The sequence below is a fragment of the Tinamus guttatus genome, unplaced genomic scaffold (genome assembly GCF_059628265.1).
Source record: "Tinamus guttatus ecotype Peru unplaced genomic scaffold, ASM5962826v1 Tinamus_guttatus_pri_ptg000033l, whole genome shotgun sequence".
Classification (NCBI taxonomy): domain Eukaryota; kingdom Metazoa; phylum Chordata; class Aves; order Tinamiformes; family Tinamidae; genus Tinamus; species Tinamus guttatus.
Window position 1 is genome coordinate 654,456 of NW_028288567.1, and position 23,187 is coordinate 677,642.

Consider the following 23,187-nt stretch of genomic DNA (forward strand, 5'->3'; position numbering starts at 1 on the left):
ATATGCCAAATACACCCACTGACCTACCTGTGTGAGAGAGACTCCGTTACAATTATGCGAGTTAATTCAGGAAACATCTGTTGGTAAATTGCAGAGACCCAGCAATATAAAAAACATCCTTCGGGGCTACTAACAGAGAAAGAGTAAAGTAAAGGAGTTTCTTTTAACTCTTAGAAAACAAAATAACCTTTAGCAAGGACTCTTGCTGTTTTTATTGTTTCATCATTCTGTACTATTTTATTTTAACTCAAATTTTTCTATGGACTTTTTTTTAAGATGAGGTTTAGATCTCTATTTAATACATTAACATTTTAATGTACATTTTATCAGATTACCAGTGATATTTTGTGCTTCATTTCTCTTGGTTGATGTTCACCAATTTGCAGTTAACTTTAAAAGATCTTATTGTTTCGTAGCATTTACCATAAGCCTGTATATGAACCACTTTTTTTTTTCTGCATAAAAGGTAATAACCAGTAGTCATTAAGTGTTACTGAAAAACTTTGTAAAGTGGATTCATTATAGGTCACTTTCTCGCTGCCAAAAGATTGTATTAAACATAGTTTTGCAATCATATACAAAAATGCAGACAGATTAGCTCCTTAATACAATATTTTAATAATATCTTTCTGAGGAAGTACAGGACCACTAATGCTAAATTTCCAACGATTTTGAAATTCCTATCATACACCAAAAAGGGTAAAGAACTTCACATAACTTATGCCTTTTTAAAAAAGAAAGGTATGGTGAGACAGGGCTTAAAAGCTAGTCCATAGCCCCTGCAGGGTCCTGCGGGGCACTGAGAATTGCTACGAAGGGAATAGTTGGAGTTGAAAGACTGGTGTAGGACCGGGGCAGACTGGGAGTGGAGGTTCTTGCAATCCACCTCCGCTCCTGTGCTGGGAGAGAGCTCATGTATTACCTTCGTTTTTCAGATAAGATGTGGGGTCTGGAAATAGCAGTGGGCCCTGTGTGGTTTTGCTGGGAGGAGATGATCTACGATGGTGCAACCCTCTCTCCAAACTGACTCTCTGTGCATCTGCAGGGGAAAATTCTTTCAGCTGCAGCAGTTTCCCTGGCTGCTGCTTCTGGTCTCTATCACAAAGATGGGGAGATCCTCCTTGAAAATATGAGAATACACGCTGAAATGAGGAAAAAAAAATCGGCCTCCCACGAAAAGAAAAGGCCAGATTAGATAACTACTCAAGAGAAAATGGCACAAGTGGCTACTGCACTGACAAATGAAATGAGACAAAAGAAGGAAGACAGTAAGCTTGCTGAGAGAGAGGGGTTTTGTTTAGAGCAGCGCAGGTCTCTGAAACAACAGAAGGAGGTTTTGCAAGCCACACATCTCATGTCTCTGGAGCACACCCCGCAGATGAAAGCACAGTGAGGAATTGCACAGGTAGCAGCAGCAGCCTGCTGCTGACGGGACTTAACCACATGGCCGCTCACAGACTAGGTCAGCAGAAGAGATTAAAGGTGATTCCAGCATTTCCTATGTTAATGTCTGAATGAAACACGTCTGCAATACGAGACGCTTGTGAGTCGGAAATTGAAACGGGAAAATTGTTGGTTATCTGTTGCTCTAGCAACTAAAATCACCAATTACATAGTTTAATTTATTCGTAAGTGCAATGCATGTTTGCGATTTATTCAGCTTAAAATTTGTGGTTCTCGGAAGCAATTGCATATCATTTAAGAGCAAAGTTATGGCAAGAGCTGTGAAGAGACACCCTCCACCACGTGCTTGTTCAGACTGCGACGTGAAGCCAGGCCTTGTCTAAGAACACAGCATTCTGCAGCTGCCCAACAGGGGAAGAGCAGCTTTGACTGCAGAGGTTAACCTGTTCCTCACCTTGTGCCTACAGATCTACCGCCCCATGCAGGGTTAAGGTCAGTGCTGTTTTGTCACCTGTAGGTGGTCAATGAGGAGCCAAGATGCTGATCTGCTGCGAAGGGCACTGCTGTGAGCGAGAGCACAGCGTTTTAAGCAGTGTGGAAACAGTTCAATCCCGAGCAATAAACCCTGCCCCAGCATGGTCCTTCTCGCACATGGTGTGGGGAGAAAGGAGTTGCAGCAGAAAGGAGGCAGCGGTCCTGGGACTGTAACTATAACCAGGCTGAAATATCCTTCTCCAGCATGCATTGAAACGAGTCACAGTAGCTACTAAGCTACAGCCCCAAATCTTGCAGTTAGAAAGACTTCAAAACTTTTTTGCAATAAATCCTCTTCATATACTACCCCTAACGATTAAAGCGGTTTCTGCCAAGTTAAACAGAAACAAGGGTAGATAAAGGATTTCTAGAAAGAAGAAACGCATGTTGATAAACATAATTTCGTGATTATAAACAGGCATTTGTGTTTTCCTTTAAAACAAGGAAACTGCTTGCTTATTTGAAACATTGAAAAGCGTTTTCTGGGGATCCCGATGCGCGCTAAACGCCAAGGCGGCGCCTCGCCGCGGCGCGCAGGCAATGGCCGTTAAACGGCCCCGCCCCGCGAGGGGCCGTTGGGGGCGGCCGTTAAACGGCCCCGCCCCGCGGCGCTGCCGTACGGCGGCGCTTTACGGCGGCGGGAGCGGCATGGGGAAGCGGCGCGGCGGGCAGGAGCTGCTCCGCGGGCTGAGCAAGAAGCAGCGGCGGCACCTGCGCGACTTCGGCGAGCAGCACCCCTTCTACGACAGGTGAGCGGGGCCCCTTCTGCGGCAGGTGAGCGGGGCCGCCGGGCCGGGCCCTGCGCCTCCGCGCGCCCTCGGCCCGCGCCGGGCCCGCCTCTCCCAGCTGCGGCCCGGGGGCCTCGAGGGAAAACGCTAAAGAAAACTTCGCTCGTAATAAATCAAAACGGAGCGCGCCGAGGCTGATTTCGTCTTCCCTTACTCCTGCTTCCCGATAGTCATCTCGCCTAGGCCACACTGGTCCCGTTTCTTCCCCAGCTCCGGAGATCCTTGCAGCGTCTCTTGCTTCCATGCTCCTTTAAACGTGTTTTTGCTGTCCTTTCCCTGGTAGCTCTGGGCTGCCCTTTCCACGTGGCTTTTATTTTATTCTATTTTTTTTTCTCCTCCTCCAGTTCCACTAGATACTATATAGAAAATTTCTGAAGCTCTTTTTCAGTTTTCACCTCTGTGATTAGATCCTTTTTAACACCTAAGCTTATGATTAAACTGGAAAATAACTGGAAATATTTTTCTTCTTGAGCAGTTATAATGTTCAGGGGCTTCACACTATAGGTTGTTCCCTGGGAGGGTGACCGAGAGGTGAGTCCATTTTCTCAGTGTAGGGGAGCGGCATGGATGAAGATTCTCTTTTAAAGTGTAACTTCATTAGGACTTGTGCAGTTTGACTCTTCCCATCCTCCTGCCTGTCACCTATTCCTCCCATGTGTAACACCATCAACAGAGTACATTATTTCAGTGCTTTCTTTTCAGGGTTTCTGGAAAACCAGAAGCAACTCAAATCTGTGACCTGGTAAGAGTTGTGTTTTGTTCGTTTGTTTTGTTTTGTTTTTTTCTCTCCTCACTTCCCTCTTTTCACTGAACTGACAACCGAACAACACTTAGCATTTCATGTTACTGATTATTCAGACAGATTTAATTGTTACATTTAGAAGATCTGCCTTTAGGAGGAAAAAAGAGTGGTTCTTAGTTGTTCTGTACAACTGTATCAAAACTGTGATACCATGAGAGGGCAGGAGCAGCAGGAAATAACACTGCTGATCTCTTTTGTTTTTTGCATATCACTTTTTCCTAGTGAAAAGTAAATCATGTTTTTAAATTATTTGGAAAAACGTGAGTGAACTTTATTTACACAGACTGCTTTAGTGTTGCATGGCTTAGGAAAAATTGTTTTTCTGTGCTGAACGTGAGAGTTTTCTATTGTGTGAAGGAGTGTTTTAATGCTCACTGCTTCAGAGGCCCAGCGCTATACCTTGTGGGTCAGGGCTTGTTACCCTCATTTATCATCAAATTAATTAAAAATTTGGAAGCTGTTAAGAGACCTTGATTTAGCTTTGAACAGCTTCAGAGTTTTGGTGTGGAAAAAATTAATATTCCAGTTTGTTTATTTCTTTTAGCTTTTTTTAGTTAGTATTTTATATACTGATGTTCACTTTGGGATGAAAGGAAGCAGTAAGGACTAGTTGGGTATGTGTTTTTTTTTTTTTTTTTTTTCTGCAGTCCCTGCTATGTGTGTGGTTTTCTTAGGCAAATCCAGCAGCACTTTAGTAACACCATGGAGTTCATGTGCACTGACTTGGTGAAGAGTGAAAGAGACAAGTTTTGTGCTGCTCTGTTTCATGTGCTGACTGAAGAACAGTCAGTGCAGAACTATCTACTAGTCAGTATTTAAAAAAAAAAAACAGTAATTTATTGGAGATAAGGAAGGGTGAGCAGATTCTTGTAATTGGAGACTATTTTCATTCATAGAGAAGTTTAACAATACTTCATTGATATGACATACCAGTGTTTATAAGGAACAAAAATATGGCACCCATAAACTATGGTTTTGCTAGTAGTTTGGTAATTTAGCCTAACACTATGATATTAGGAATATCTAAAATATTTGCTGAGGAAGGTCTTAAGATTACCTCCAAGATTTATTATGTGGGTTTTTTGTTGTTGAAACTCCTATGTGCCTAAGTGTACTAAGGTATTTTCAAAATCTGGATGGAGGTGTCCAGTATAGCCAGCTGCATAAAATAGAGTATTTCTTGAAATTCTCCTTTGCATCTAGGTAAGGATAGGCTGGGAGAAGGAGCTAGAGGAGGTGTGTTGGTATGTTGTCTGTCAGCCAGGTTGTTACCATTGTTGCTCTGAGGCTTTTGTTTTCATTTTCAGTCTGAGAATTCAGATAAATCAAGTGCAGAAAGTGATTCAGAGACTGAACCTGAGCAGGCCTCAGTGTATCACAAACTGCTGGCTACATTGAAGACCTCTCCTGAGTCTGAGAGTGAAGATGATGATGATGATGATGAAAGTGAATCAGAAGAAGCTGGGGAAAGTGGAACAGAAATGGATAGTGAAGAGCACCAGGAAAATGGAGAAGCAGAAGTTGGTGAAGAAGATGAAAATGATATGCCAGACAAAAAGGGTATTTGTCTTCTCCTTTACATGGGTAAAAAATATTTCAAGTAGAAATTTTGGAAGCAGCTGTCTTAGCAAGGCTCCTGGTTTAGCCTGGCTTGTTGGCTGGGTGCTCCTCTACTCTGGAGAGACTGTTGCTCTGCTGCCTCTGTGTGGGTGGCAGCAGCTGCTAGAGGATTTAGCAGGGGAGAAGCTGGTTCTGCTCATTTTCCAGCAGACAGCCCACTGATTTTTCCCTTGGATGTTGTTTGTGCAGCACCGGAGGGAATCCACAAGGAGCAGAATACCAGGGGATCTTCCTTGCTTGCTGTGAAACGCAAGCTGTTGTCTCGCACAGCATCTGGTTTGGCTACTGCCGCAGGGAGGAGAGAAAGGTTTGCCTTGTGGTAGGGGAAAGAATATTTAAATTCAAAGAAAAGCTCCTCCTTTAAAAGGAGGGAGCCTCATTTTTCTGTGGAAAAAAATATGGGAGAAAGGAGTCAACTTTTTATAAAAAGTTAGGATCTTTGACAACTGAAACTTCTAACCTCTGAATAGGATATATCTTAAATTCTCCTCTGGGGCAGTGCATGTCGTTCTGTGTAACATATAGCCGGCGAGACCAAAGTCTGTGTTACTGCAAAATGCACTATACTTTTTTATGTGTTGTTGTTGTTGTTTGTTTGTTTGTTTGTTTTTTGTTTGTTTTTTAGATAAATTGAAGAAAAATAAATCTAGTAACTAAAAATCTAGTAACTAAAAATACAACAAAAGGTGACTATAGGTAGCAATTCTTCCAGGAGAATTTAACTTACTTCTGTTCCCAACAAATCACAGCTACAGCAGAGCAGACACTTGGTGAGGAGCAGTGTGATGGTGAAGACGTGTCTTGTGACCCCAGTCATGCAGTAACTGAGGAGTTTACTGATGTGAAACATGAATCTGAATTCAGCTTGGAAACCAATTTCATGGAAGAGGAGAGTGGAGATTGTGATGTAGATGAGAAAAGGAGCAGTACCTTGCAAGCCTCTTCAGAAGGTAACACACAGTATGTTTCTGTTTAGTGACATGTCTCTAGGGCAGCATCTGTAGACAAGTATAAGTTGTGGAACTCCCTAATGACATGCTGTATAGCTTCTGAAACATTATTCACTGTATCTCCCACTTGGGAGCCAGTTACATATAGGATATTAAAGCTAATGCAGTGGGTATTGCATTAGCCCACTTAGACCCACACCCAATCGCTTGTTTTCCACAGCCCCCACAGATGGGATCTGTGCGTGGCTCCCATCTCGACTTTTAAAGACGAACTACCAGGTACTGTGAATGTGGGAGAGAAGTCTTACTGAATGGTGTGGTGTGCTCAGGGGGGCAGCCTGAGCCCCGGGGTTGGAGTTGTCCCCCGTGCACAGCACAGAGCTGTGCGCAGTGGCCTGGGAGCTTTCTGTGGTTCCAGCATAGGCTGGTGCTCGCACAGCTGCTCTTTGTGTTTTATACTGTGCAGCGTTCGCATCGGGGGGGCATCGTGTGTGAGAGGGGAGTATGTCTGCAGCATCCCTCGTGGTGCTGGCTTGTCACCCTAGAGCAGCAGCTGACATCAGATGTGGGAGGCAGCCTGGCTGATACATGAAGTGAGTGGAAGCATCAAAGGGCTGTGTGATAGAGGGGAAAAAACCCAACTCGTCGTTACCGTGAGAATATTACTTAATGCTGTTGGCGTTGCATTTTAATGAAAACCACAGCCTCCAAATGCATGTTAGGTGTCACACAGCTTTGTTCAGCTTGCAAAGGAGGCAGTGCATTTCAGTGGCTTCATGCAGCTTGCAAATGGCTCTAATCATTTTACAGAAAATGAATAAAATAGTAGAGGTGATAAACTTACACTGTAGTTCTGGTGTCCCTAGAATCTCTCAAAATACTTTACATCATTCCTATTGCTTTATCTAACCAATGCTGGTATCAGTAAAACTCATTGGAGAATAAGCCTATATTATAATTAAATGATATCTCTCTTATCTGCATTCCTGGGGAAATATTCTTGGCAATGTGACTAACAAGTGTCTTGACTTCTGCCTGGACAGCTTGTACGTGGGCTGGGTACCAGGCATTAGTATTCTTATTATTTTTCTTGATGCATGTGTATTTTCTCTTAGCAATCAATACACAGAGTTTGGTTTTCAAAATAAGCTTTGCGTGTGACTTGTGCATACCTGTGCATGTGTTTTTTTTAAGTCTGCATCAGTCTTTCTCTTTTTTTTTTTTTAAAGAAAAAAAAAAGAAAAAGAAATGCTGATTAAGTAAATCAGTTTTTTACTCAGTTCAAGCAATTCCTACCTCCCTTCCCTCAGCCCCCCTGATCTTTATCTGTTCAAACTCTGTTGTGATAAAAACCTGAACTTGGCCTAAACACCTAAACTTGACCTAAACTTCGAAGCTTTAGGCAGAACTTTCTATAAATCAAAAAGGGCACTAAGCTCACATAGGCCTCTGTTATTGACTCTCTGTTATTGAAGGATGGAGGTGCTAGCTGATGTTCTCGGGTGTCAGAGCTTAAGGCTGAAGATCACTGTGGTCTTCCACTGCACACTGCTGCAGCACTTTCCCACTGCATACTGCTTTCCTGTCCAGCACTTGTTTTGTGATTGAAAATTACAGTACTTCCAGAGGAACATCTCTATCTAGATTAAAAAAAAAAAAAAAAAGGCAGTCTGTCAAATCTTTCTTTGTTTTTTGTAGAGAGAATTTGCCATCCTGTCTCTATTTCAAAGTGCTCTGGAATAACTAGTTTTAAATTAGCCAGCAGAGAAATACCGTCCTTCACAAATCCGTTTTGAAACTCAATTATAGTATTAGCCGCAATAGTTTTGTGGGGTTATTTCGTTTGTTTGGTTTTGTCTTGTTTTAAACAGATCCATTTAAGCAACACATGGACAAAGAAATGGAAGAAAAAGAAGTAGAAAAAATGTCTACGCTTTCTAAGTCTTCAAGTCAAATAAAGGTAATAGTTTTCTGAAGCTGTCCAGATCCCTTAAGATTTGGGAATTAAAATAAGCTTATTATGCAAGCAGATTTCTAATTATTAGTAGCTCTTGGCATTGTCAAGGTTTTGTCAGACTATCTTTGCTCAGCACTAAGCTAGAGTTGAAATCTCAAGTCAGCTGTAATGGAGGCAAAAAGTAACACATCTGAGAAACTTAGGCATGTAATTGTGAAACCACAGGTACTGCTTTTGAGCACAGACAGAACAGATTGGTTTGAAGGGTAGCAGCACACCACCAGCAACTTGCTCTGTGACTGAACTGGAGGTGACCATGTGTAGGCCTTTTGTTTCAGGATGGCTGTATCTTTGTGTATATTTACAAGCAGGTAAAGGTAAATTCCGATATTAAATTATTCACTTGGGGAGTTAATGTGTCAGTTACTGTACCAGAAAAGCATTTCGCTGCTTGAGAAGTAATGTTTGAAAAATAATATTCTCTTTTAGACAAACATTTTTTTCCTAACCTTTCTGTTTCTGGTTTTGTTTTGGAGGTTTGCCTTGCATTCTGGTCAGCCATATGCTGGGTGACATTCACTGGAAGGTATCCAGTGGTTAGTCAGTCAGAGCAAACTGTACTTATTTTCTTTTGCTTCCTCAGTGCCACCTGAAGCAATGTGCTGTATATCTTTGGTTAGCTTCATGTAGCTATTTTACACCAATAGGTTGAGACAGCTTAGATGGCAAGAAGTTCCCCCCACTACAGCTTTCACCCTGGAAATTAAAGTTTCCATCTAGACTGGCATTGGCAATTGATTCTGAACTTCTGGGTTTAGTCCCTAATTATCTTTTTTTCTTCAGAGTAAATACCTCGGAGTGGCTGATGTATAAACAGAGCCAAACTCCTGTGTTCTTGTCTTGTCCCTGTTTTGTGCCACTGATTTGCGGGCTCATGTTGGGCTCCTTCCTTCTCTTGAGGTTTTTTTTTTTTTTTTTTTTTTTTTTTTTTTCTTCTCCTTAATCTATAAAATGAGTGCTGTGATTGCAATATCTTTTCTCCTTTAATATCTACTGTGGAAAATAACAATAAAAGTGAGACAGCATAGTGAAGGAATGGTTTCAACTTGTGAAGAGATTATTTCTCAAACTTCATGAACGTTATTAAACTGCCTGCAGTAGTGGTGTGCTTCTAGCTGTATGAAGTTTAATACCTTTGGCTTTTCTTTTCTTTTAGTGGCCAAGGCTGGGTCAGTTAACTTTCTCATCCACTTTGGAGAAACAGGAAACCTTAAAACCGGACAAAGAAGTTGATGTGAAGCAGCTTCATCTTCACAAGCCTTTAGAAGTCACTTGGCCGAAAGTGAACAAACAGTTGCTCTCCTCACTGAACAAATCATGCGATTCCTGTTTTACTCCACTACAAAGAGAGCTCTTCTGTATCATGAATACCTACAGGGACTTGTTCTATCCAGAAACAACTGCTTTAACAAATGGAGAAGAAATACGCCTTGCTTATTGCCTGCATGCACTGAACCATGTCCTGAAGGCAAATGCCCAGGTGCTTAGCAATAATGCTAAACGAAGGGACCGAAAGCCAGGGGTTGATACTGATGAATACAGAGATCAAGGGCTCACTAGACCTAAGGTAAAAGAACTCTTTCTATATGATCTCCCTCTGCCTAGGGTGTTTGGTCAGGCCACATAAAAATCATGTGTTTTTGTGGTGAAATATATTCACAGCTGCTCTGCTGTGTGGCATGTTTCCAGGCATGTGCCTTTACATATCTGTTGGTTGTGCCTGGAAGCTGTCTGCGTTTGGACAGGGCAAAATACCCTGTCAGAAGTAGTGAAGTAGAGAGCATAAGTTTGTCAGTCAGCCTGTTTCTGTGTTGAGTTTGGCTTGTTTTTCTCCATGTCCTTTTATTACTGCAGACTGACATGTTGCCTTCTGCTTCCATTTCTGAACCTGCCAGTACTGAAAGGGTCTCCATGTTCATCTTCAGTATTAGTGCAGGTACTGGAGACTGTTGTCCAATGTGGGGTGCCCCAGAGGATTGTTTTCTTGTCCTTATCCACTTGTTAAGGACCGGTTCGCATGGCCATGGTCTCCTGCCAAAGCTCAGCTAGTTCCTTCTGCCTTCCCTTTGTACCAACAGGTTGTGCTTTGCTCCAGGCGCTCCTCCTCGGTGCATGGTATTGTATGATGAGAACTGTGATCTCTCTCCCACAGTTAAAAGCATCATTTTAATGATGTACATCTTGCTAACGCACAGTATCCTCTAGTTAATAACCAGGTAGAGTCAGTTTGGGCTAACCTGTCACAGGAGGTGCCTGTTTACCTGCTGAATAGTTTAAGTTGGGTTTCAATATTTTCTGCACCTCTGGCAAATGCTTCTGGTTGTGTTTTTTTTTTTTCTCTCCCCAGTGGTAACTTGTTAGTTAAACCCCCCAAATCATGGGGGGGGGCATGATGAATGGCTGTTGCCACACACTCAAGAATCAAACTTTGCCCTTACCCACGTATTGTGCAAGCTGGTAGAGCTGGGAGACTGAAAGTGCTCCCACTTGCCTATGTGGGGAGCACAGGAGGATATGCTTGGTTGCAAGTTTCTGGTAGTGGTGCCCTATGTGTGAGCTGGAGAACCGGACTGAGCTGCTGACAAGTCCGTGTTACTGTGCATTTTGATTGTCAGGAGACCCAATAGGTACAGGTCTGAGTCAAAATAATTACTTAACACAATAGTTATTTAGTATGTGGATGTTTGTATTCTGTGGGCTGATCTGTTGTCACACGCTGGTCTGTATGCAGGTACTGATGGTGGTGCCCTTTCGGGAATGCGCGTTGCGAATTGTGCACAACCTCATCAGCCTTCTGGAAGTGAAGAGTGACAAAAAAATAGATGTGAGCAATAAAAAGCGCTTCAAAGGGGAGTTCGGCTCTGACCCAGAAGAGAAGCCCCCCAACCTGAAAAGACCTGAAGATTATGAAGCTGTCTTTGCTGGCAACATCGATGACCACTTCAGAATTGGTACTGACCTACTAAATGGATCATCTTTTACTTGTAAAGAAGCCAGGAGTCATCTAAATCTAGTTCTTCTTAGATGACTGAAAGCCACCATCAGGGCTGGAAGTTCTGGTGAGACTTGAGTCTCAGAGGAACTTATGCTGTCTTTGCATTGGCAAAATATTTCCTGCCTTGCCAAAACTTGAAGAAGAAACATGAAACAAATGATCTTTTTTCCCATCAAGTTCAGGGTCACTTAAATCATAACTTAATGATTGCATTATAGTGGCAGGATTGCCCATATCTCTAGCAGTCTTGATTATGCAACAAACTTTGACATTACCTAAGCCTTTCAGGCCAAATGAGTTTGCTTACAATTTATTATATAGTCCATATTGACTGGAACAAAATTTGAACCTTGGTACTGAGCAAAACGATTTTCTACAGTACTGCCTATGGCTTTTTTTGCACGCAAAGAGTGATAGCGAGCAAGAAGGACCATTGAATAAGTAGCAAATTTAAGCCTATTTCATAATGTTGTGCTTTCACGCTGGCTTGGTAACTCAGTATGCAGAGAATTAGCTAGGAGCTTCATTGCTGGAGGTGCCAGGATGAGTAGGCAGTTTTTCTAACTTCTCTTGACAGATAAGAGGCTCTTAGAATTATTGCCCCTTGAAACATAAATTGGCATCCCAGGAGATTTAATGATATAGTGGAGAATGCAAGCAGTTTCCACTCATTCTTTCTTTTCCAGTGAATATCTGTCTTGCTGAGAGCATCTTACTTTCTGTAGCAAAATAACTTCTTTTCAATCCCTTCCCATACTGCAATCTGCTTCATCCACTTACTAAGTGTGAAGAAGTGCTTGAAAAAACTTTCTGTGCTGTTGCTTGCAGAAGCAAAGTAATTATTCTCTCTTTGTGCCTTGTACCCTGTGAATTCAGCACTAAAATGTAATTTCAAGTATATTTCTTAATACTTTAAATGACCTTGCTGAAGTTACTATTACACATTCTTAACAACAACAACAAAAAACTTGTTCAGCTTAAACTCCGTACATGCTAGTGTGTTCTGCAACCAGTGGTATCTTGGAAATTGAGCCAATTGTGACATTCTTAATGTTTATCATTGGGTTAAATAAGATAGTGGGAGAGGTAGTTATTGATGTCTGTGTGAAATTCTTAAAAGCAACTTCAGTTGTGACCATGACAGCTGGCTCCAAACAGGAGTGAGAAGTTAGAGGTGCCTTTGCTGGTTGTAGTGGCTGTTTCAAATATGATCTGAAACATCTGGTTTTTGAGATCAGAAAATCCTGGGTCCCAGTAATGCTGCCATGTAGTCATGGCAGAGGTAACGAACTCCTTTGCTTCCTTTTTTTCTTTTATTTCTCTAATATAGAGATCACTCATAAGCCAGTTTGATGTGTATCACAGAAGCAAGACCTTTGCTGGCATCACATTCCCTGCGAGAATGCAAGGTCTAAGCGATAGTCTCTGTCAAGTGAAGAACTTTTTCCTTCCTGTCTTATTAGTGACTCTTGTGGTCCTGTGAATGAAAGCAATGCAAGCATAAACACACATTTATGTTTACATCTTCAGCCTGCCTTTCCCCAGGCTTTCAGCTGAAAGTCAAGGAAAATCTGTTTTAGTTCACCAGCATCATTCTGGATATGAAAAATTTTGGGGGAAAATGTTGCTGAATTTACTGAACTTTACGAAAATCTGTCCCCCCTGCCCTGAAGGAATAATGTGAAGATGGAGTATGGTGAGGGGGACAGGAAAAAGGAAGAAGAGGGCGCATTTTCGGCAAAATAAGAGTTCTGGCTAGGATGGTTTTGTTCAGCTCTTAGTATGTGTGAAGGGAGAGGAAATGTAAGCAGTTACAGAAGCCTCTAGAAGAAAACAAGTTGGTGACTGACTTTACTAAAACACTGTTGTTGGCTTTTGTTGGACAGGGGTTGCGATTCTCCAAAAGAGCATGAGGTTGTACGCGCCATTTTACTCCTCAGACATCATCATTGCCTCTCCCCTGGGTATGAGGACTGTTATTGGGGCAGAGGGCGAGAAGAAAAGAGATTTTGATTTTCTGTCATCAATAGAAATTCTCGTAATTGACCAAGCAGATATTTACCTGATGCAGAATTGGGAACATGTTCTGGTGGGTTTTTCTGTATATTATTTTTGTTTTACTGTCTTGTTGTTCTGATGCAAGTGTTTTTTTGTTTTGGGGGTGTTTTTTTGTTTGTTTGTTTTCTAGAATTGAACAGTAGAGGTATTTTCTTGCTGATGCTCTTCCTGATACATACCCTTTCCTCCCTTCAACCTGGTGTTGTCTCAGGATAATCTACCTGTGGATTTTGGTAGTATTCATCACCTAAACCCTGTAAATCTTGGTATTTGGTGCCTTACTAGTAAATTTAATCAGATATATATATATATATATATATATATTTTTAAGACAGCTCTAATTACCTTGCAGGATGAGATAATGATGATTCCTGTAATCACATCTGGGAGAAAACATGCCAGTTGTCTGAGTGCCCAGTGCCTCAGTTAATTGCAGCCGTGTAGGGAATTTGTACAGCCTAATTTAGGCTCCTCTGGTCAGCAATGGGAGCTATTGCTTGTCTCCGTTGATCATAGAGGGATATTAAGCATTAGCCATGGCCCAGCTAGAGCATTATGAGGACTTTTCTGTATGTGTAAGGAAAGTATAGTCCAAGGATTCAGATAGTATGGAGTAGAATCCACATTCTTGACTCCTGGTTAATCAGACTTCCAAAGATGAAAGGTTTCTTTTCATATTAAAACCTGAGGGGACCTGGGCTGGGCACTTTGAGAGCATGATATTACTGTATATCTTGAATTTAGAGTCCAGAAGGTGTCTTGTTTTCTTGGGAGTCTGAGGAAGGGCAAGTGAGCTTGGCTAATATCCAAAGACTGTGTCCTGGAGCTTGTTTCCTGCTTTTTTTTTCCTTCTGGGCCCAAGAGGTACAGCAGCCTAGATACCACCGAGGCCAAAAAGCAGTAAAGCAGTGACTTTATTTTTATTTTTTTTTCCCACTTCTACCTGAATTTTCCCTGAGTGCAGAGAAGTGCACTAGGGCTTTCTTCAATATCTGTGCCAGGTGGGAGAATATTGGAAGCTAAGACTGTACCAGAGTGTAAGGCTGCCCAGGCCAAACTGCTCTTGCTGTTGCCTGCTGGTTCCAGTCGTGCTGGGAGAGGTCACAGCTGTTGTTGGGTGCTGCCTTGCTCGCCCCGGCTCCCTTCCTGCTGCAGGGGAGGCTCTTGCAGTGTGGCTGCAGTGGTACCAGCCTGTGTTTCCTTTTGTGCAGCACCTGATGAAGCACATGAACCTCCTGCCCCTGGATTCCCATGGGGTGGACTTCTCCCGAGTGCGCATGCTCAATCTCAATAACTGGTCCAAGTACTACCGTCAGACACTGCTCTTCAGCGCTCTTCAAAATCCCCAGATTAACTCCATCTTCAACAAGCACTGCTTCAATTACACGGGACAGGTAAGTTCACGTGGAGCCTGAAATCCTTCCCTTAAATGCTGGTTTAGTGGACGGGGAGAGGAGTAGAAAACCCAACATGTGGAAGCCTTCCACATTCCCTTGTACAAAGATAAGATTCCCTTGTACGATTCCCGTGTGTTTTGTGGGCCAGCAGGTTCCATTAGCCAGTTTTTTCAGGTTGAATCTCCATGATGATGCACAGTATTTCTGATGCTGTGACAAAAGTAACAGTACTTGATACTTTTGTTTTATGAGTAACAGTTGCGTATCAAATTAGGTTTGATTTTGTTCATAATTTTATATTCTTGCATAAATTACCATGTTTCATTTGTTTATTAAATGAGTGGTTTTCTTGCTTCCTTTATTTCCTAATATTAAAAAGGAAGCTCAAAAACATGTTGCTGCTTGGAGAAGTAGGAAAAGTGAGAACCTGAGTTTTCCATCTTAGACATATGGAAGAGAAGACATAACCAGTAGTCACATCTATTTAATAGATCTGCTATGTTTATATGTGTAAATATAGCTTCATTTAAAAAAAAAAAAAACGATATTGCCTGAAGATATAAGTCGCTAGCAGCAAGTGCCCTGATTGACTTTTAAAGCATCACTTACTGCTTCCCTAAGTGTCTTATTTTATTCTCACAGGTAGCCGTCCGGAACATCCCGCAGATCGGCTCCATTAGCCACGTTGTGGTACAGCTTCCTCATGTGTTCCGGAGGCTGGAAGCTGAGAGCTTAACCTCAGTGATAGATGCAAGGTACTGGGCGTTGCAGGCTCTCTTGCTATGCCTCCTTGACTGCAAATCCAGATGTGCTTGGCAGGCAGAGCGTGCTGCTTCCTGCAGGATACGAGGCTGAGGTGTATGCACAACAGAAGTGTGCTCTCCTTAGCCTTCAGGTGTTGCTAGGCCCCTGGTGGAGAACACTGAATCCATGCCCAAGGCACTGGAGAATAAAGACTGGGAGAAAGAAATATCAGGCTGCCATATCTTTGTAGTACCCATGTAGCCTTTCCTTTTCATTTTGTGCAAGCGTAGAATTGTAAGGAGTTAAAGCAACAAAATCTAGTCGAGAAATTCAGTGATCCTGTATGTCTGGTATTTCTCTTTGAGACCATATCGCATCGGGAAGGTGGGTGTTAATTCTGGCTAAGACATTTTTGTGTTCGTTTCTCAGGTTCCAGTTCTTCATTGACAAAGTTTTGCCCGAGTACCGCGATGCCATCATGTCGCACACGCTCGTATACGTTCCGTCGTATTTGACTATGTGCGTCTTCGAAATTACTTCAAGAAAGAGGAGCTGAATTTTGTCCACATTTGTGAATACACTAAAAAGGCTGGTATCTGCAGAGCAAGACGTTTCTTCCTCAAGGGAGAAAAGCAGTTTTTACTGCTCACTGAGCGCTTCCACTTCTACAAAAGGTGAACTGTGGGCTGAGTTTTCCTTTGATGTGCATGTGTGCTCTCGTGGAGGTCGAGTCTGGCATTAGTCACAGATGGGCTATATTGCTGAGTGTCTGGAGGCTTTAACCAAAGTAAGATCTTTTCATATAACAAGGAATTTTTAACATTATCAGCAGTCCTTTGCAGAACTTGTAATGCTTTGATGTGTGTAGGGCTTTATTCAGGAACATAAGCATTGCCAAGTTCCACTGATTTCAGGAGACCTGCAAACTGGGATTCATTGTGCCTTTCATTAATATTTGTGCCAGAATAATTACATAACATCTCAAAAACGGCATGGCATTGGTTCCATAATGTGGCGGAACACAGCCAGCACAACTGGGAAAGACAGCTTGCCTGGAGATGGAACTCTTTTTTCCTACTAGATATTTTCTTTTGTCAAATATGAAATGTTCTGTAAGCCTCAACCAGACCAGGCCTTGCTCTCTTGCAGTTCAAGCCAAAGAAGCTGAATTCTGTAGAAAATTGTGGTACTCTGTACTCAAGAAAGAGTCCCGGTACCTGGTAGCCTTAGGGCTCTTAATTCTGTATCTGTGGCAAACTAGTCTTCTGTCCACGATGCAGAGTTTGTCAAGTTGAGCTAATGACTCAAATGTGCACTGAAACTGATGGAAATTAAGAGAAGTGAGACAGGTTTGACTGTTTTAACTTCCACATTTTGTAGAAATTTGCAGGCCGATGTGATTTGTTTCTTTCCTCCTACAGGTACACAATAAAAGGCATCAAGAACCTCATTTTCTACGAGTTACCAACCTATCCCCACTTCTACAGTGAGATTTGTAATATGATGAAGGCCACAGACAGTGGAGTGGATGCCACTTGGACCTGTACTGTCCTCTATTCCAAGTACGATGCCCAGAAATTGGCTGCTGTTGTTGGCATAGATCGCACAGCTCAAATGCTGCAGTCCAAAAAAAATGTGCACCTCTTTATTACAGGAGAAAATGAATAAACAATGTTGAAATCTAGAGTCTGGATGAACCTGGGTTTTGCTTCTTTGCTTCTGGATAAGACACTTTTTGGTGTTGCTTTTTAACTGTTGTGTGTTTTTTTTTTTTTTTTTTTTTTTTTTTTACTTCTTTTACTATCTTGTTGAAATGATTATTTATAATATTAAATTTTACATTTATCCTTCTAGTCCAATGAGAAAAGGGAAGATACCATGCAAAAAAAACCAGTAGGTAGCCAGTTTCTTCTGTGCATAAACAAAATCAATCCAAAGTTACCCTTCACTGGCTACTTCACTCTTTGTTTTATGTTAAAAATACTCACTGTTGGGTGAAGATCTGTGGTGTTAAAATGCCTTTTGATTTGATTGTTCTACTGCTTTCAGGTATAGTAAACTTACCTCCTTTCATCAAAGGCAATTTTCCTGTTTAATCTAGGGAAAAATTGTCCTCTTGCACAATAAGCAGTGCTTCAGTAAGGGAGGTGCAGGTGAAGCCTCAGCAGCCCCGCATCCTGTTGGATGAGGAGGTTCCTTTACCTCAGCTTGACTGGTGAACATGCTGGGGTGGGAACTGGGGGTTTGCCTTTTCCATGAGCAGCCTAAATAGCTGCTTGCTGTTTAAAATGTTTATTTCCGTCCCACTGACGGGTCAGTTTCAGTAGAGATACAGATGAGTTTATATGCATATATAAAATGTATAATATATACACACATATAACATGCAAATATATATAGCAAAATATATGTTTTTCAGAGGAGTTGGAAAATGAGTCAAGCATGACAGGTGGAAGAGCAGGTGCTTACCTAGTCTCAGACTTATCAAAGCAGTGCAGTGGAACTGATGGAGCTGCAAATACCTGTCATTTTCCCAAACACATGTGTGTGCTTTTATATATATACACACATGTTATATATATATACACGCTGCTCTTAATCTTTACTTGTGGAAAGCACAGAAGTGTCATTGTTCTTCCTCTTTCTTTTTTATCCTCCTAAGAGCTGAGAGCCATTTAAAAGGGGGCAGGAGTCATTCCTATAGGCACGTGCTGGAGCTGTTGGCAGATGATTCTGCAGAGGAGGTTGGTGAGGCCCATGTGAGCCCAAATACAGAAGAGAAATATCCATAAATATCCATGCTGGGATAAGCTTTGAGGAGATTCTTGTGTGGAAGGGGCTTGAGGAAAATATGTCAAAGGGAAATAAACCCCTCAAGTAAGTGCACAAGCCCTTAACTTGAGCCATTTTGAAAAATCCTATTAATCCTGTATTTTTCAGGGAGTGTGAACTTGTATGGTAATTGCAGTCCTTAATTCAGTTAGTGGATGTGCAAGTTCATGTAGTTCCGTGCCTTAAGTTAACGATGGTGTCTGTTAGTTTTAAACACCTCTGTTATACACACAAGGATTAAAGCCAGGCAGAGTGAAGTTCCCTTTGGAACCTCTGACATAGAGCAGAGGCAGCAGGAGCAGCAGACGAGGATTTTCTTGTATGAAGCAAAGGCTTGAGGGGGGAGAGCTGTGGAAGTGCGTATAAAAGCAGACACACAAAATAGGATTAAGGATTTGGCTTCCCACACCGGATGTACTTATCGCGGATGAATAGCGGCTGACCTCTGGAAAAGCTAAAGCAGGAGCTACTCAGCGAGATAACAGGGTGCAGCGCTGCCCCGGGCTAAGGAGGCAGCAAGGGGGTCGTGCCTGAAGCGTGACTGCACGTTTTAGACCTACTTGATGGTGAGACTGTGCCATGAGCTGGGTATAGGATTTGGTCTTGTTGAAAATTCCCTTGCCTCCTTTACAAATCAGGTAAATACCCTTGTGTTGAGTAGTTACTCTTGTATTGAGTTACAAGGAAAGCAAAATCTCGTCATCTCCACAAAAAAGACTTGGCAAAGAGGGAGAGGCCTGAGGGGAAGTGTGGAGCTCCCCCCGTGTACTGGTGCTGCCCGAAGACCCACAACGGGGAGGCCTGGGCGAGGAGGAGGAGGGGGGCTCCTCCTGCTCTCTTCAAGTTGCTCTCTAGAGCCACAAACTCCCACAAGGAGAAACGTCTACCAGGTTTGAGCAGCTGCTGTGAACCAGCTCTCAGAAATGGAGATATTAAAATGGTCACGGCATGAGTGGTAGTCAAGAAGTAAATATTTAGTTGCATAAAATAGATTCGTGAGTCTTCAGTAAAGGACATGATGAGAGATCAAGGTAAGACACAGGGAAACAACACGCAGGCCAAAAATAAGTGACCTTGGAGCAGCTGACAGCATAAGGATGTTGCTGCAGCCGAGGCAGGAATTTGGTGTCAGCCTTGCAGCTAAAAGAGCACCACCACACCGAAGTCTTGCCTTCTCCATGCAGCATGACAGGCCCCGGGTCAAACCCTGGCCACTGGCAAGGGTGTATCAGAGCTAGAGAGGTGGTGCTGAAATTGCTAAAGTGAATATTATCAGCGTGTAAGCTCTATTATTAGCCCTTCTTTTATGCACTATAAAAGGAGAATTTGGTAGCAGGGGCCTTAATTGAAAAACTGTTGCCGGTACCTTATTATTACTGGGTATTAGGCAGTAATCTCCATGTTACCTCCTTGTCTTGGGTGTCAGGCTTAAAGATTTCCTTGCCGTTTAATTAATATGTTTAAAAAGAATGAATATTTAGCTCTAACTGTGCATTTTTTAATAAAGCAGGAAAAGCTGAATCAGTTTAGTATCAAGTCATGAGCACAGGCTTAAAATGGATAATTAGGAACCAGTTAATACAATTTATCTGCAATTTTGCAAGGCCTTTGATAAGTTTCTTCTTCAAAGGCTTCTAAAGAACAGAAGTGCCAGGTGAGGCGGGAAGTATCACAGCTGATTATTGCAGCGAAGGGTTAAGAGTAGGTTGTTTGCTCTTCTTCTGGCTATCTCTGTGTCATAAACTGTAATTTAAATTTTCCTCTGCAGTGTTATTCCAGTCCTGGACACTCCAGAGCCCATTCCCTTCAGGTTGCCTTGTGGGTTAGTCCTCATCTCCAGCATGGGTGTTGTGAGTGGAGACTGGTAAAAGGCAGCTAAAAAAGGAAGAAGCCCCAAAGGAATAAAGTGGTGCCTGAATTAATTCTTCTTACGAGCCGTCAGGTTTCCAGTAACCTCCAAGGCTGTTTGCTGCACCACCAAGGAAGGAGATGTTGCTCCGGGCTGCTCCTTGTGGTGCGGTAGCAGTCGGAGCGCCCGCAGGCTGGGGAAGGCTGTGTGTGTGTTTGGTGGGATCTGCTCCTGGGAAGTGGGGGTGAGCTAGGCGTGAGCTAGGCCGTGTTGTCCATCACCGTGGGCCGGAGGAACAGGTGTCGGAGCACATCAAGAGCTTGTTTCCAAAGAGGTATGTCCCGGTGATAGAGCTCAAATCTGAGTACCAGAATGTGCTGCACAACCGACCTCATGTGGGAAAATACTCTAGGAAAGTCCGTGTTCTAGTTACTGGAAGAGCTCTGTGAGTAACCGCAGTGCTGCAGGGGCTGGGGAACGTGGTGTTTCTAAGAGTGTCGAAGCAGTTGGTAACATAGGCATAAAGGGAGAAAAGCTTCTTGACCTAAGCTACGGTACAAGCTGCCAGTGTCAGTTCTCCCACTGTGAAAAACCTCGATCCTCGATGCTGTACCTTCTTTTAGAGATGCAGAATACATACAGAATGGAATAAAGTAGGTCTATTTATTTATTTCGGCCAAAACTTTGCATGAGGCAAAGTGAGCAATTCCCTTCCCAGCCGCTGGACGTGCTTCCCTCCTGCTGACGTGTCCTCAGGAGAGGAGACCTGTGGAAAACATAGGGTCAGGATGTGACGCTGAAGGAGCTGCTGGAGGAAGGTGCCCATGGAGCCTCCACCCAGCTGGGCTGGAGCTGAACGCCCACCCTCCGTGTTAGCCAGGCACAAGCATCGCTGCCAGCCCGCGCTGTGCGGAGGGATGCAGCACAGCTCCTGGGTCTGCTTTGGCTTTTCTTTCCGTTTCCCTCTTGTCTTCTCACTTGTCTTCCTGCAGGAAGAGGGGTCAAGCAGACTTTCGCAACGTGCAAAGAGATGTGGTGCACAAACTTTGCCCCAGGTGTCAAACCCACCGCGGATTTGCTCACTGTACAGTGACAGAGAGGAAAGAGCAGCAGGACTTGCTCATATGTTTTGCAATAGGAATATTTTACTAAAGTCATTAAAATAAAGAAAATATATCCAATGGGTTGCAGAGAACCATCAGTGAACAAGGTAAGATAAAAGCTGTCTCCTTAAACTTCTGCCCTTACACGGTAACTTGCCAACTCTTGTCGTCTTAGTTGAAAGAAATGTTATAATTGAGAACAAATGTACTCGATGGGCAGGATGCCAACACCTTCCTTTCCCAAGTGACAGGCAAAGCGTCAGGGCTTCCAACAAAATATGGAGCATCAAGTAAATTATTTTATTAGGCACGTTTCAGTGCACTTGGACCTAAAGGAAAGTTCTTAACCTGGACTCACATCCTATATGAACTCTGCAGGTTTTCACACACACAGGTACCAGTAAATTAAATATATAAAAAGTCTCCCAGTGTATAGAAAAAGTTAGATGCTTGCAAATTCTTTGACTGTGTTGGTGTGTGTTTTGTTTTTTGGTTCCCGCAGAACGAGTGGAAGAGGGGGCAGCAAAGCCCTGCGGCAACAAGGCTCCCTGCTTGTGGCTCTCGGATATGGAGGCTTGTTGGAGGCTGGTGGAGTTGGTCTGTGGGGCAGCCTCAAACAAGGGTGTCCCTGGGGTGGCTGGTGCTGAGCAAGGGACAGGCTACAGATGTGCTGCAAAGTGCTTCCAAAACGTTCAAGATGTTTCTGCCCTCCTTGTGGACATGGACAAGTAGAGCAATGACCAGGTCCTGTTGCTCCCACCCCTGTGGTTTCTCAGCAGGTTTATCACTGCCTGTGTTCTTGTGCTGGGAAGTTCTAGTGCAGAAGGTCGTGCTGTGCTTAGGAAACAGTTTTAATGGTTAAAAAGTTGAAGGTCAGGTGAGCTCTTTGGGGTCTCTTGTTGCCAGCAGGGTACTCTGCTTAGGGGTTCCTCGCAATGCGTTCCCCCTGCTCCCGCTCCTCCCGGCCCCCTTCCATGAGGGCATCTCCGAGCAGCCCCTCTCGGTGACTCACCGCGCGGCCGTGCAGCGCGCTCAGCTCCTGCTCACGCTGCGAGGCAATTAATGCAATTTGTGCTGTTTGGCTGAGCGAACAGTTTGAAATGAACCATTGAGCCATCTGTTCCCCCAGCTGACGGGAGGCATGTCGGGAGCAGCAGTCAGCTTCTGCTGGGAAGAAAAGAAACATCTCCCTCCATTAAGGAGAGCCCAGGGAAGACAGGCTTTTTTTTTTTTCTTCTTTTTTCTTTTTTCTTTTTTGCTTTTTTCCTTTCTATCTTTAGAACAAATTCTTTCATACTTGCTTCTGGCTCAGGTTATGTGTCCTGGAGACTTTTCCAGCCTCTTGTGGCAACTTGGAAGAAGTGAAAAGGAAATGATGGCTTCGCCAAACACCTCCTCTCATTTCACGTATGATTTTGATGGGACAGGGTAGTATTCATTAGGATCTTTTGTTTTTATGTAATGCAGTTTTTTAATGCAGTTATTCTGCCCTTGATTTGCTCTGATATTGCCTACACATTTATTTTCCAAAGCCCTTAGCTCAAGAGCCTCCCTTGAAAGCAGCTCTTGGAAGGTTTTTCAAAAGGCCTTGTGGAGGTCGTATTTCATCCCCTGTGATGAGTAAAAGATACCTGCTGCAAAAAAAGAGGCACCATCGCGTTAATAACAGGAAGATCAGGGAAAGATCTGGCCCACTTCTCCGTGGAGAAGAAGAGCTGTCTACAAACAGTGTGGAGGAGCTGGAGATGTTGAGTTGGATATTGGACGTCTGATGCCTATTTTGCACCTGTCTTCACTCCAAAAAGTTATTGGAAACAGATGGCTAGTACAACTAACACTACAGGCAGAAGGATAAGGTGAGCCTAAAATAGGGAAAGAAAAACAGAGAAGATTTGAGCTGAGTGCTTTGAGACTACCCAGGCCCAAGGAATTGTCTCCTTCAATACAGAGAACTATCTGAAGAAACCTCAGGAGCTTTGGCCAGAATTGCTGAGAACTTGCAAACAGGTAAGATGCCAGCAAACCGAGGAAAGGCTAAGAGGCTTCCTGTTGTTAAAATGCCCATGTTTAGCGGGGAGGATGAAGGAAAAGAGT

At 43.1% G+C, this 23,187-nt stretch overlaps 1 protein-coding gene across 1 annotated transcript; it reads left to right on the forward strand.

Moving 5' to 3' along the window:
- Nucleotides 1–2,563: 2,563 nt before the first annotated feature.
- Nucleotides 2,564–16,993, forward strand: UTP25 (UTP25 small subunit processome component). The gene is given in 13 exon segments (XM_088531762.1): nucleotides 2,564–2,687; nucleotides 3,429–3,468; nucleotides 4,836–5,088; nucleotides 5,898–6,098; nucleotides 7,970–8,058; nucleotides 9,272–9,682; nucleotides 10,847–11,066; nucleotides 12,997–13,199; nucleotides 14,380–14,562; nucleotides 15,208–15,320; nucleotides 15,739–15,818; nucleotides 15,821–15,983; nucleotides 16,731–16,993. Coding segments are annotated over 13 exon segments (2,304 nt in total). The 5' UTR covers nucleotides 2,564–2,586; the 3' UTR covers nucleotides 16,978–16,993.
- Nucleotides 16,994–23,187: the final 6,194 nt, after the last annotated feature.